The sequence below is a fragment of the Chelmon rostratus genome, chromosome 23, assembly GCF_017976325.1.
Source record: "Chelmon rostratus isolate fCheRos1 chromosome 23, fCheRos1.pri, whole genome shotgun sequence".
Taxonomy (NCBI): domain Eukaryota; kingdom Metazoa; phylum Chordata; class Actinopteri; order Chaetodontiformes; family Chaetodontidae; genus Chelmon; species Chelmon rostratus.
In genome coordinates this window covers 16764548-16779092 of record NC_055680.1, presented here as the reverse complement: position 1 = coordinate 16779092, position 14545 = coordinate 16764548, and the positions used below count along the sequence as shown (strand labels likewise).

Sequence of the window (14545 nt, the reverse complement as noted above, 5' to 3'; positions counted from 1 at the left end):
ATGTGAGAGAGATGTTTTGATATGCCAAGACTTGAATTAATGGATCATTTTATCAAAAATAAATCGATTGTTTGACTTTAGTATCTGGATTTCAAACGGACACTTGGCTCAAACACGAACACAAATGTTATTTTCGGTGTTTGTCATTTCATTATAACTGCCAGTAAGTAGAGAAAGGACAGTAAGTAATAACTGTAAGAATAATTTGGGTATTTATTGCCACGAGATACGGGGACTCCCTTGATTATTTCTGTTGCTTCTTCTGCCTCTGTGCAGCTGATGGTTCCTTCTTGTGCTTCCCCACAGTTTTGGTTTACGTTTCTTTGCCGCTACAGTGAATTAGAATATTAATTAACATATATTAATAAAAATGTATACACACTCTAGTCTGGACATGCCACAGAAAACCAGCGGCTATCAACCAAAAGTCGTTTTTCTGTTTGAAATGGCTGAAGGCCACACACTGGATCTGGATCTGGATCTGGGCTGCAGAGAGAGTACAGAGAAAACAGCACATATTAAAACAAGCTCAAATTAAATAGAATTGTGTAGAGGCAGTTTACAGCTAGAGACTGGTTAATTAAGTTATGCTTGTTTGAATGTGGCAGCAGTCTTTTTCATCCCAAACAACACAAATTTATGTTTTAAACCATCATTTTCAACAGAAACTATTTTTTTTTCCGTTTAACTAAAGGTGCTTTCCCGAAGAACCATACTTCTCAGCAGAGGCCACACAAAGCATTTGAGTCTAATTTTTGTTTCCACGGGCTGGCGTCTATGCATTATCTCCAGATACATTTCTTTCATTGCTTTTCCATATGTGGGCTGCTGCCACCTTACAGACCTGCAGCCTCCAAACATGAGAGCAAATCGAGTTTGGGCCATCAGGAATCTATAATTCAGGAGGTAAATCTTTCATGGATGAGTTTCACCTGAGAACCAATTCTCTGTAATGTCCAACAGAGCCTACGTCAGTTTAATAAAGGTGACTTGAGGCAGATTTCACCACTGGGTGGACATTTATAAAGGCTACATATAGATGCATTTTAATTAAAACCGATATTATATATAAATATGTATTATCCTTAATGTATTATATGTGTCTAGATGTCAAATTTCGAGTCCCACCTGCGTGGTGTCCCAAAAAAATGATGTCACAGGTGACCACGTGAGTGGGCGGGGCTGGACTTTCCTCGTCGTGGGTGGCTCACGCGGAAGAGTCCTGGTGTTAAGAGCGTCGGTATCGCAGAAATCACAGCTGCTTTCGGCGTGAGCTTCCAGTCTGCGTGCTGTAGTCGTACTAACACATCCAATGGACCCGACGGAGCTCAGCTGCGGCGTTTTAGTCTCACCTGTCACCTTACGATGGACTGTCGTCATTGTTTTGCTGCTTTACGCCTTCAAGCCTGCAGCAGGTAAGATCATATAACCATCCTTACATTCAATGCAGGAGGTAAATCTCTAATTATAACCTAAACGATTCATAAACGAAAGACAGCTTTCGTTGCTTCTAATTAGACCTGATTAAAACTGGCTGACTGTCGCGTGGCCTCGTAAACAACAAACAATTCTCAGAGGTGAGTTCAGGTTGAGCTGGGAAATCTGAGAGATCTGTGTTTTCATTGATTGATTTCTCTGGACATGTGGTAACAGTAATCGATCGTGATTATTGTTGCTGATGATCTGTTGAGCCTTCAGACGGGCTCAGTGTCTGTGTAAAGTGACTGTGAAGTGATGCTAAAACACCCTCAGCGGCCGCTTTATTAGGAACATCTGCACATCTAAAGCAGTCCTTCGCAACAGCCCTGCTGTCAGTTCTGCTTTTACAAAGTCTCTGATGTCCAGTTTCTGAATCACCTCAGTGATAAAACGTGTAATTTCATGAACACCTCTGTGATAGTGTCAAAAAACAGAACACATGCATCATAAAAGAAGATTTACACTCCAATGTTAGTGCAAATTAATTTCTTGAATTGTATTGAAAACTGTTTTTTTTCTAATTTTTTATAAATGAATGAATAAAGAGTATTTTAAATACAGAATACTAATATGATATAATACTAATAATGATAATAATGCAGAATCCAGCTCCATAAACAATTACAAAACACAAGTTAAACTGTGAACTAAATGAGACCGCTAACCTAGACTGTCGTATTAGGTTAGCAGCTGATGATTATTTTCATTATCTATTTATCTGGCGGTTATTTTCTTGATTAATTGTCTAATCTATAAAATGTTGAAAAATTTATGTCTTTAACTTGCCTGCATTGTCCAACCAGCAGTCCAAAAGCAAAAGATACTAAATGTGAAATAATATAAAGCACACAAAACAGCAAGTATTCACAGTTGGGAAGCTGCTTCATAAATAACTTCGACAATTAATCAGTTGTTAAAGTAGCTGGTGAGCAATCTTCTGGCGATCGAATAATCAATTAATGGACGAGTTGTTTCAGCTCTGGATCGTCCTCTAGCAGAATCAGTCCTGCAGCCTGCAGGGTCCGACGGCTTCCCTGCATGGACAAGATGTTTTCACGTATCTCTCCTTTGGCTTCTGTAAGAGTCCCACAACAGCATTTGGTTCATAGATCTGATTGGTTCAGGTTAAGCCCTGGTAGGCAGATGGTTAGTCCAATCACTTGCCAGGTGTTGCCCAGAAGCATCCTGAACAGAATGAGACAAAGAGGCGGCGGGCAGCTTCTCTGCAGACTCAGACATCACACACTCAGTGAGTCATGAGCGATGACAGAGTCGGATTATATTCGCAGGAGTCGGTGCTTGTTTTTTAAGAATGAGGCCTGTGTCGTCTGGAAGAAGATCAAACGCCCTGTTAGCGTGCGCTGCCTCTTCATCGGAGGCTGCGGTTTGATCTGCGCTTCCTGCTTTGTCTGGACCGGGCTGATGTGTTCTGTGCTGCGCGCCTGGTCTAGCAGTTTTAAGGTTGCGGGTTCAGACAGGGGCCAGATTTCATTTTCATCATTTTCAGCAGCACAAGGAACAACTGTCTTAGAGCTGAAACGATTTGTCGATTAATCGCCAGAAGGGTTAGGGTCAGAATCATGTGGCAGCTCTTTGGGTTATTGATTAATGTTGTGAGTCATTGATTAAGAAAAACCTGCGTCCATTCTCTCGCTGAGGTTTCTCCACTGTGTCAGACTTTTTGCTTTTCTCAGGTTTATGTTGAAGAAAACTGAATATTTCTGGGTTTTGGACTGTTGGTCGGACAAAACAAGACATCTGAACATGTCGCCTTGTCGTCCAAACTCTGAATTGATTAGTCATGAAAATTACTGGAAGGTTCAATCAATGATAAAAAAGAATGATCTAAAAGTGAAGTCATCAGTTCTGGAAGTGTAACCGTTTTGAATTTATCCTCCGTTTCTCAGGACAGTTTCAGGTGATTGGGTCAGTTCAACCAATCGTGGCTGCTCTGGGTGACGACGTCATCCTGCCATGTCACGTCGAGCCTCGGGTCAACGTGGCGGGACTGACGGTGGAGTGGTCAAAGTTCGACCTTCAGCACGACCCCACAGACGGGCCGGTCCACGTGGAGTACGTGCACCTGTACAGGCACGCCCGCGAGGACGCGGACATGAAGAGCTCGTCTTACATCCAGAGGACGGAGCTGTTCGCAGACGGCCTGAGACACGGCAACGTGTCCCTCAAGATCGCCAACGTGACGCTCGCAGACAAAGGGAGGTACAGATGTAACCTCCCAAAGTTAAGGGGCCACATGCAGTCTTCAGTTATTCATCTCGTTGTTGGTGAGTTGATCTGTGAAGATGTCCAGAGCCAAAGAAGAGCCAAAACATAATGTTGCTGCAAGAAACAACTGTTGTGTCTTTTGAATATTGTGTCACAAGACAGTCGTCTGTTTTTCCAGAGCCAAACTCTTCCGAAACCTCGTCCACAGAGACGCCGCCGCAGCGCGTAAGTCTGCGTACTCCTGACCTGACGGAGGACACGTATGCTGAAGGTGAGTTAATGATTAATGCCGTGTTCAGCTTTCGTGGTGAAGCAGCCGCCGGGGAAACCCGTGTGTCGTCGAGTTGAGCGCTGACGTGAAGTTTGATTCGTCAGGTGGCCCGGCCAGTCGCAGCAGACTGATCTCGGCCGTGGTCGTTTGCATCTTGCTGATCCTGGGTGTTGGAGTCGGAGCATATTGCAGGTGGAGGTGTCAGAAACAGGAGGTAAGTCAGAAGCTTTGGTGTTTGCTGGAAAATCGACGAAGAGCTTCCTGTTTGGGATGCTAACCGTTTTCTTTTATCGTCCCTCCAGCTCAAAGAGGTGCTTGTCATCTAGGTGCCTTGCTCAAGGGTGCGTTGATAGGCGTTGTTCGCAGAGGTGAGAGCGCCACCCACTGGGACACACTGGACCTGCGGAAGGGAGGCTTTCATGTGGAGGGAAAACGGACAACCAGCATGAAATCCTGTAAGTTGCTCTGACGTGAGCGTGAACTTTGACCCCTGAGCTGATGACGGTGGCTTCACTTTTTTGACCATGTGACGTCCGGACGCAGGTCAAGAAGCAGCAGATTTTAGTGTATTAGAAATATAACCGCGCTTTAAGTTTGTGTGCTAAATATGAATATTTAAATAATTAATATTTTTCCATTGGTGGTGCATTTAAATGCGACTCCAGAGTGTCCGTCATTTGATCGAATGCTTCCTGCGTGTTTAAAAACTACACACGGACGCTAGTTGGAGTTTCGTCTCGGTTGCTTTGCATGTGGCTTTTAGTTGGACGCGGACACAAAGCAGCTCTTCATCTTCTATTTTCTTAACTTTGCATCGGAGGTGAAGGCATTTGAATACTTTGCGACTCTACTCGGCTGCAACCTAGATAAGCAGCTGGGTACTTGTGTCATGCCGAAGTCACAGCCAGATAATGTGCCAGAAATAAAACATGGTTCTTCTGAGTCTTGTGTGGTAGCAGATTCTAACGTGGTCTACTTTTCTTTATCTCCAGCTCACCTGCAGCTCGTCATCAGGTGGAGTCAAAGTGCAGCAGTGCCCGTCAGCGAGCAGTTGAGCAGGGCGCCTTTCTATTACCAACAAGCAGCAAATAGATTTATTACTAGTTGTTCTGTTGTTGTTATAAGCTGTTGTTTAGTTTCCATTAAAAGCTGGTCTTTTCTTTGGCTAAACGTTGATCTTGAAGACCAAACTGCCTCTTGTTCACTTTGCACTTTAAGTCCGAAGGCGGTTCTGCTTTCTGCCGCGTGTCAACATGTTTTTCATTATTCAGATGTTAAAAGCTACCTCATGTTAATGTTCTGCTGCTCGTGCAAGTGCCACATCTGTGGGACCCCTTTAAAACATCTGTTTGTTGTTGCGTCCTTTGTTATGTCTGAATTTTTGTGTACACAGACTTCTTTAGGTTCTTCTGAAAATTTTTTTATTTATACATTGAGCTGTAATAAAGCAATAAAGCATATTTGAATGATTACAGTGTATTTGTGTCATGTACATGACTCATGTTCAGTATCAGTTTACTCTTAAAACTGAAACCACAGCTGCTCACAGTATCTACAGCAGCAGTAAATCTCTGGCAGCAGTAACAGTGTTTATCTACCAGCTAATCCTCTCACCAAAATATGACACATTTGTTTATATGCTTCGACCTCATAATATAGAACTTTCTTCAGATTTAACCTCCACAGATGATCGTGTTCGTTATGAAAGAAAAGACCCTGTTCACCTTGCTCAGACTCCACAGCTTCTGTTTAACGAAATCTTCTACTTGCAGCCTGCTGAGGTATCAGTGTTTTTGAGCAGCATCAGCTCTCACAGATAATTAGATACAAGAGTGCAGACTGCAGCAGCTGAGTCACAATAACAAACATGGTCTCAGGATGGTTTAACTTAACATTTTTTGCCAGTGAGAGCACATTTCAGTCTGAGAAACACTGAATCCGAAAGTGAAAGCTGCTACTTCTCCATATTGATGGGGTTGGTGGTTTGTGGAAACTATCCTGTGTTTAATATGGATGGAGCACCTGCAGTGTTGTAACCACTGACTCATTTCCTCGTCTGGAACAGGGGGCTTTTGGTCTGTGGGATCCTGAACTGAAGGAAACTCTGGGGTTTTTTTCCCAGGACCGAGACTCACTATCAGGTTTCACACTGATTACTCTGCCGTTGCGTGGGCGTGTTGCTTTCTGCGTGAATAAGCCACAGCTGGGCTGACTCTGTGGAAGAGGAACCAGTTTTCTTAGAATATATGTCTTCTTATAAAATCATCTTCCTCCCTCATTTGCCACACAAATGAAGGACCCTGAAGAAAACCACCTGTCCAGCACACAGCAAACTTCAAAACAACAGGCTAAGTTTTTGACTCTTAAATCAAAAGTCACTTTTTGGGTGATTTGGTGAAGTTGTTTACTCTGGTCTTCATGTAAGCAGCAAAAAGAAACTGTAGACACGAATGTGTTTTCCAGTGCCAAAGCGGCAGGTTTGGTGTTACCCGCCTATGCTCTACCCACAAAAAATAACTGACACGTGGGACCAGTGGAAAAAAATTGACTAAAATTAAATACAAACTTTTATAATTGGGCCATCAGAACTAACAACTGAGTCTTGGCAGAGACGCTGAGTCTGCTGAGACACTTCCCTCTTCAGGATATTCCAGGATGGACAGTATGGGAAGAAAGAATTCACAGCATTTCTACAAGTCGTTTCACAGTACTGAGCAAAAAGTGACCACAAAGTTAATTAAAGCTTAGTCAGCAAAATGGGCTGTCCACGTTTTTGAAACAAATGACAAGTAATACTGAAAGTCACGTCTGCGAGGACAAATCGTACATTTATCAGTGAGGAAACAAGGTTGCTGCAGCAGGGAAACAGAAATTCTAACGTTTCCTCATCGTTTGTTGTGTTCATAAATTAGGAAAAAGAGGATTTTCTTTTGTGCCAAAGATGAACAGGATACATGGGAAAGAAACTTTTTATTCAGTAATTTGTATGACTGTGTGGGCTGTTGCTTTGCATGGTGACTCAGAGTCTCCTGGCTCATTTGGTTTGGTAATGAAACACAGATATTTGCCTATCTTGCCTCTCAGGGTTAAAGAGCAGTCACAGACACGAGTAGTCTGTGAACAATAATTGTTTTATGGATCTAATTTGTATTCTTGTGTGACGTCAGGGGATTGCCGGAAACGGTTAGTCAAGTTTCGGTTTGTCACGTGACTTCCGGGGAAAAAAACAAAACACACGGGCTAGCAGAGAGCTGTAATGAAACTGAACCAAAAAGCTCAACTTTCACCGATTTTGCTATGTGTAGCATACAGATTAGGCGGTGAATTAGCTAACGGCACGGGAAACTAATGTTGGTTAGCTAAAAAGCCCCTTTTACACGATGAATTTAAGAGGACTCTTTCAGGACTTCAACCCCAGGTAACGTCAGCTACGACTTAGCACTTCAGCTAACTGTGTAGCGAGTTAACGTTGGTGGTCTGGGCAGCGTTTGTTGCGGTGCCGTACGAAAACATGCAGAAAATGCGTGTTTTATACGTGTGGAATTGTACATACATGTGTTGGTTAGCTGAACAGATGTTCAGTAAGGTATTTGTGAGTACAGTAGTTACAGCGAAAAGGAAGTGTGTAGCTAAACAAGGCCCGGCTAACATGCTAGCTAATATAACGTCAGGATTTGCTAGTTAAAGCTGTCTGTACTTTACTTAACTAAAAGAAACGTTAAGTCTAGTTATTTAGTCAACTCCTCACGCATGTTTTCAGTAATCATGCTTAACTTTGTTGTAGCTAGCATATACAGTTATAGTAGCTCTGCTAGCTTTACAGGCCCTCAACAGCAATGGTTACAGACTTAAGATATTAATAAGTTAGGGGAATACTAGTAAGAAATAAAGACATGACAAGGTCTCTCAAACAGAGCCAAAAAGCCATACAAAATATTAAGAAAGTTGCAGAAGTACAAAATGCACCAGTTGCCCAACAGTAGCATTGTTATAAGTCCAGTGCTAATGTTGCAGATCCAACATGTGAAGTCTATATAATTAAGAAATAGGTCCGGTCCTTTACATCATTAGGTGTCAGGTGGGGTTCGAAAAGTAGGTGGACTGGATGTCTTAGTGGGGGTGTGGTTTGGAGGATGATGTCTGGGTGTAAAACACATGTCTCTGTACATCTAATCTTATCTATGCAGGTTGGGACTATCAGCTGTTTTGACACACTGACCCCCTTTTCACCCATTTGTCTTACTTTCACTTCCACAAATGTGGCCAAATAATATGTCCTGTCATATTATTTCACTCACTGATATCAAGGCAGTCTTTTGTTTTGGACACTGGTTATTGGGCTTTCTCCCATTGCTGTATTTATGTCTCTCTGTATTTTAGAAATGACATTTTACTTACTCACACTCTGCACACTTCATATGTATTTTGCATTGTTTGTGAGAAAAAGAGTCACCACTGAGGTTATTGGCTATATCATCACTTAAGTGATCACTAGGTTAATATAGGTTTAGATACGGGCATGTAAACACAGCAGTTTTTATTCTATTTGCTGTCCTATTTTATTTATAGCCTATTTTATTGTACTCAATGTTTTTAATTCTTGTTCATATCTGTGTAGAAGCACCTTGGGCCCATAAGTAACAACATTTTTGTTCAGCTGTGTACTATGTGTATGGATGAATGACAAAAAACAAACATGAAACTCGATGAGCGTTCCCAATGCCTGTCAAATCTCCACAGAGTAAGGCACTCATAAGGGTCTGTGTCGGCATCCTTTTTATTGGTGTCAACTGTCAAACATTTCTCTCTGTTCTCTGGTGCAGTAAGTTCCTGATTTACTCCTGCCTGCTGCTCTTCTCCGTGCTGTTGTCTTTGAGGCTGGATGGAGTCATCCAGTGGAGCTACTGGGCTGTGTTCACCCCGATATGGCTGTGGAAGCTGTTGGTCATTATTGGGGCCTCTGTGGGCACTGGAGTCTGGGCGCACAACCCCCAGTACAGGTAGACTCTGTTTTAATTCAGCCTTCATGAAAGTGTGCACGTGAACTGTAATCGTGTGATTCATTAGTGTCAGTTTGGAGGAACTTTCAAATGTTTGTGTGTCCTCTTTTAGGGCCGAAGGGGAGACGTGCGTGGAGTTCAAAGCCATGCTGATCGCAGTCGGCCTGCACGTTCTGTTGCTAATGTTCGAGGTGTTAGTGTGCGACCGTGTGGCGAGAGGAAGCTACTTCTGGCTTCTCGTCTTCATGCCTCTCTTCTTCGTGTCGCCCGTCTCTGTAGCAGCTTGCGTCTGGGGGTTTAGACACGACCGTTCCCTCGAGGTGAGGAATCCGATGTGTGTGAGGGGTCACTGAGACCAGAGTAGGAAATCGTCACAAAACCACATCCAAACCCTCTGCAACTCTGCAGTTTGTCTGTTTCTGTGTTTGCATTTGCAACAAAAAGAGGCTCAGTTGATATGTCAGTGTGTGATGGTTGTAATAAACGGTTTAATCCCTCTGGGCAAAACAACAGTTGACAAAGTAAGCACTTAGATTTCTTTGTCCTCACCCACATGCAGAGGATAATTTCAGAGAAAGATACTCATCTAAGACTGCATGTATTCATGATTTGTCTAATATTTGGGAGATAAAATGCTAAGCCTTTGTTTTCCATCTTGCTCTGCTCAGCTGGAGGTGTTGTGTTCAGTTAACATTCTTCAGTTCATCTTCATCGCTCTGAGGCTGGACAGGATCATCAACTGGCCCTGGCTGGTGAGATATGCTATACGCTGTCTGCATTAGTCCTTGACCATATGTTAAAATTTAGGGCCACTGTTGGTTCCTTTCCTTCACCCTCTTTAAGGATACCTCTGTGTGTGTGTGTGTGTGTGTGCGCGTGCACGGGCTGCAGGTGGTGTGTGTCCCGCTGTGGATCCTGATGTCCTTCCTTTGCCTTGTTGTCCTCTACTACATCATCTGGTCCGTCCTCTTCCTTCGCTCCATCGACATCATCGCAGAGCAACGGCGAACTCACATCACCATGGCCATCAGCTGGATGACCATCGTTGTGCCCCTCCTCACCTTTGAGGTGAGTTTCAACTACTAATGTTATGTTCTTTGTTGGTACTACGTGAAAGTTGTGACATTAAAGAACACATTTTTCCAGAAAAGTCTTTCTTATGACGTCGACTTACCCACTGACCAACAATGTAGAACACAGTTAACATGTATATCATTTGGTATGTTGTATTTTATATGGTTAAACCTCCTCAAAACAGTTAATTATTGTAGAAAATAAGAGTTATTGTATTTACAACTACATATTAGCCGTATTTTCTCGAACCTAAATAACACCTTTTAAATTTCTTTAACATCATTAAGTCCACACACACCAATTAGATGATCGCAGTTAGGCCTCTCCTACCAAATTAAATAGGAAAGTTGGTCTAATGCAAGCTGCTGTAATAATAAAATTAGCCTGCGTTGCCCCCTACTGGCCTAAAATGTGTACAGCTCGTTTAAGAGTCTTTTAAACTGCACACAGGATGTCTGAAAAACATTTACATTTGTACATTTGTATCATCCATCTATGATTGAATCAGTGAAGTGACTGATCTTAGGCTTTTAGGCATCAGCCATTTAGAATAATGTCATTTGTCACATATCTCCTGCGTGTGTGTGTGTGTGCATAAACACAGAAGTCTGCACAAATCCGATGCATGCGCCTTCCCTCCCGGTGACAGCCTTTGACTAATGAAATTCACGTGTCTTCAGATCCTTCTGGTGCACAAGCTGGACGGCCACAACAACCTGAGCTATGTGTGTGTGTTCGTGCCTCTCTGGCTGTCCCTGCTCACGCTCATGGCCACCACGTTCGGCCAGAAGGGAGGGAACCACTGTGAGTATTTAAAGCCGGTAATGTGCTGCTGAAAGTTTCCACTGGGGCTTTACTGCTGGTGTTTCCTGTTGAACGCTGCAGTGCTTCTGCGTACAACAGCAGATAATATTTTAAAATAACTTTCCAATAAGAGAACTTTTTATAAAACTTTACCATCAACTATTTGTATCATTTGCTGACAGAGCTGAAGCTGCTGATGTTCACTTGCAGTCAGTTAAATGATCTTCTCTCATGCAGAAAGCTTTGTTTGTCAACTCTGTGGCAGGAAATAGTGATTATTTTCATTACTGTTTCATCTAGATTGATTACTCAGTCTTTTAAATAGTGAAAACTGGCCACTACAGTTTGCCGTACTGCTTGTTGACATCTTGTTGCTGGTTTTTGCTGTCCAACAGTCCAAAATGCAAAGATAGTCAGTTTACTATCATTAGATGACTTTTAGAGTTATAGAATAATGTAAATTTCTGTTGTAGTTGATTAGTCGACTCATTGTTTCAGCTCGGCCCAGGCTGACATCTTCAAATGTTGGTCTGACAAGCAGTAGAAAACCCAAAGATGTATCATGTTTAAACCAAAATTAGTGCCAAAATGTGGCCATAGGAAGAGCAAAAATCAGCAGGGAGGACAGGGACAATATCATGTTGGTTACTTCTTTATATCTTTAATGAGACGATGATGATGATGAGCTGGAGGTGATAAATACCTGCGACCATGAGTCGTTTGAGTGCTGGTTGTACCCTGAAGACAAAATCGACATGTTGGCTCGTGTGTGTGGGTTTTATGTGTTTTATAGTCAGTTTACTCGACAAAGAAAAGCAGCAAATCCTCACGTTTGCGAGGCGGCATGTGGCGTTTTTGCTTAATAATAACACACGATTATTAATTAGCAAATTAATTTTTTTGACTAAATGCTGCAGCTCTCGTTGAACAACGTCATTTTTTGTGCATGTTAATGATTGTTATCATTGCTGCACTGTTAAGTACCGCTTTGTCCTGATCTTCCTACAGGGTGGTTTGGCATCCGTAAGGACTTCTGCCACTTCCTGTTGGAGCTCCTCCCCTTCCTGCGGGAATACGGCAACGTGTCCTACGACCTCCAGCGCAGCGAGGACCCTGAGGCGGCCGAGGATCTTCCCGTCCCCGAGCCGCCACCGAAGATCGCCCCCATGTTCCACAGGAAGACCGGCGTGGTGATCACGCAGAGCCCTGGAAAGTTCTTCGTCCCGCCACCCAAACTCTGCATCGACATGCCCGACTAACGCGTGTCAGAGCTGAAGTGGCAGGGACCGATGTGAAGTCATGAAGCCAAAACAGCAGAGGGCGCCGTGTTCGGTTTTATCTGCTGTCCTGAAAGATTTGGTCCCCTCATGTAAAACTCTGCATCAGCGTGACTGGCTCGGGTGACACGTAAGCGGCGATGGATGATTAGTGGATCCAGAATCCTTAGTTGGTTTCACGGCTGTCTTGAAGCGAACGCTCCCCCTGCCTCACTCTGGCACGGACTGAATTTCGGAACCAAAAGAAAGGACCGCTTTGTTTTTCACCTGCGGGTGAAGCTTCACTGTGTTACTCACTCCTGTCCTGATTTTAGCCGTTCTGGAGATGGACGTTTTGGAGGAAGCGACTACCGAGGCGTCTCAGGCGAGGCGAAACAGAAGAGCCGGATGTGCGTGGACTTGCATACTTGACTCTGAAACAGCAGTAGATCTTTAGGTTTGACGTGTGTCTGAATCAGAGGTGACACTTGCTTTGTGATGGGGACCACTGGAGAGACTCTTTAGCTTGAATTTGGGATCAGCGCACCCTCACCGCTCCTGCTCTCTCTTTCGACCATGCAGGTGGAGAAAACGGAGGTGGAGGGTGGAAGGGTTCAGTTTTTTTCAGGTCTGTCTTATGCTGGCTGCACACTCGAGGATGATCAGGCAGATTTTGGGTTTGACTCGTCTGTCCGGGCAATCACGGGGGGCTCGAGGCCGGTCTTAACGGATTACCTGATCACATGTTCCTGTGATGTGACGGGTTTACAGACTCAAGGTTACCGACTGGATCTGAGTCTCCTGATTTCAAATCCTGTAGTGTGAAAGGAACAGCGATGGAATGGTGGGTAGAAACTTGGGAAGCGTCACCAGGATGTTGTTGTTACTGCAAACTGCCGATCCTCTCGGCTATAAAAAACACAGCACACATGTGCAACGAGCGGCTGACAACAGTCCACCACCATGTTGTTTTTTTTTAAAGTCACGTTTGATCACATGACTTTCTGTGAGATCCCAAGTCCCAGTGAAACACCTTGAAATCGTTCAGGGTGAAGAGTTAACATTTGAAAGTCCTCCAGTGTGCACCAGGCGTTAGTACAGGACAGTTCTCACATGCCCAACGAAGAAGTTCTCTGTAATGTCTGAAGTGATGCCTTCCTAACGTGATTCCTCTGTAAGAGATGGGGGAAAGGTCCGCGAATCTTCTGTGTAAAATCGCGGCCAAAGCTAACTGGTCATCTTCCAGAGTTGGTCTTTTAAGTTTCATCGGACAGTGTTTCCTGCTAAGCTACGCGGAAGACAGCAGCACAAAGAGAAACATACACCCTTGATTTGCCTCACTCAGCATCAGCTGAACTGAAACTGCGGATGCTGGCGGCCATCTCTTACATTAGAGTCGCGCCAGGAATGGATCTCTCTCTGAATACGGAGACTCTTTCAGTGTGTGTGTCATGAAAGTATTATTTTTAAGACAGACCTAGAAAAAAAAACAAAAAAACAACCCTGAGCCTTTCCAGGAAAAAGAGAACAACAGAAATGGCACTTTGTTAACCTGTCCGTTTTTTGTATTCCTTTTTGTTTGTGTGTAAATAACAGAAGTTGTCAAGTTAGGGACCAGATGACCGAGTATCTGCAAACAATCACCCACTTCTGTTTTAATTTAACTCGAGTCCCAACTTAGTTAAATCACTTATGGTTTGTTCTTAATCTTACAGTATGTGTCAAATACCGTACCCCCCATGTGAGACTCAAAACACCAAATTAAATGAATTTTGGGGTATAGGAAAATTACAGTCCAGTGAAATATTGGATATTTAGGGGCCATCAGCTTTGATGTGTGTGAAACTTTTACACATTGGCTTTAACAGGTTGAAACAATGAAAGTTTTTTATCCACATCTGATCGTTTAGAGAGTAAAACTCCTGAGATCCCCTGTTTGTCTCTGCATATTGTCACATTTACTCAGAAAAGCGAAAGTCATGATCCCATCTTCTCTTTTACTTTGTTGGACAACCTGTTTGCTGGAGTTTCCAGCAGGCTGTGTGAACATTTTTTCTACATGTTGTCTTTTTTTTCCATTAAATTGGTCTGATTTACTCCTTAATGTCCCTTAATGCTGCAAGTAGAGCATCCTGAGTTCTGCTGATTGCTGCAATCACCAGACATTGTCACTGTTTTGTCCTCATATTTATTTTAGAATTAAACCGAGAGAAAACTCACCCTTGACCTGCATGACGTCATTATGTCACATCAGTTTTTTAAACGTACTCGTTTATTTAAGACAGCTGGGTCTAATGACGCGTTTTGAAATTATTAGCTGCATAAACGTTCAGCGATTACAGGATTAAACCCGTGTGTTTGCAAGTTTTAGCTCTGTAACTACAAATAAATTTGATTTAAAGTTGAAATTTGCAACAGAATACTATCCAAAATAA

The 14545-nt window shown here is 43.1% G+C and overlaps 2 protein-coding genes across 2 annotated transcripts; both read left to right on the top strand.

Annotated features, from left to right (window-relative positions):
* The first annotated feature begins 1255 nt into the window (after positions 1-1255).
* On the top strand, positions 1256-5446 carry LOC121626688 (myelin-oligodendrocyte glycoprotein-like). The gene is made up of 6 exons (XM_041965336.1): positions 1256-1415; positions 3387-3764; positions 3884-3976; positions 4081-4190; positions 4279-4431; positions 4969-5446. The coding sequence occupies exons 1-5, from the start codon at positions 1313-1315 to the stop codon at positions 4300-4302; spliced, it is 708 nt and encodes a 235-aa protein (XP_041821270.1). The 5' UTR covers positions 1256-1312; the 3' UTR covers positions 4303-4431; positions 4969-5446.
* A 1755-nt stretch (positions 5447-7201) lies between these two features.
* tmem185 (transmembrane protein 185) lies at positions 7202-14327 on the top strand. The gene is made up of 7 exons (XM_041965043.1): positions 7202-7394; positions 8800-8976; positions 9089-9296; positions 9645-9728; positions 9868-10044; positions 10731-10854; positions 11863-14327. Exons 1-7 carry the CDS (start codon positions 7357-7359, stop codon positions 12111-12113), a joined length of 1059 nt encoding a protein of 352 aa, XP_041820977.1. The 5' UTR covers positions 7202-7356; the 3' UTR covers positions 12114-14327.
* Positions 14328-14545: the final 218 nt, after the last annotated feature.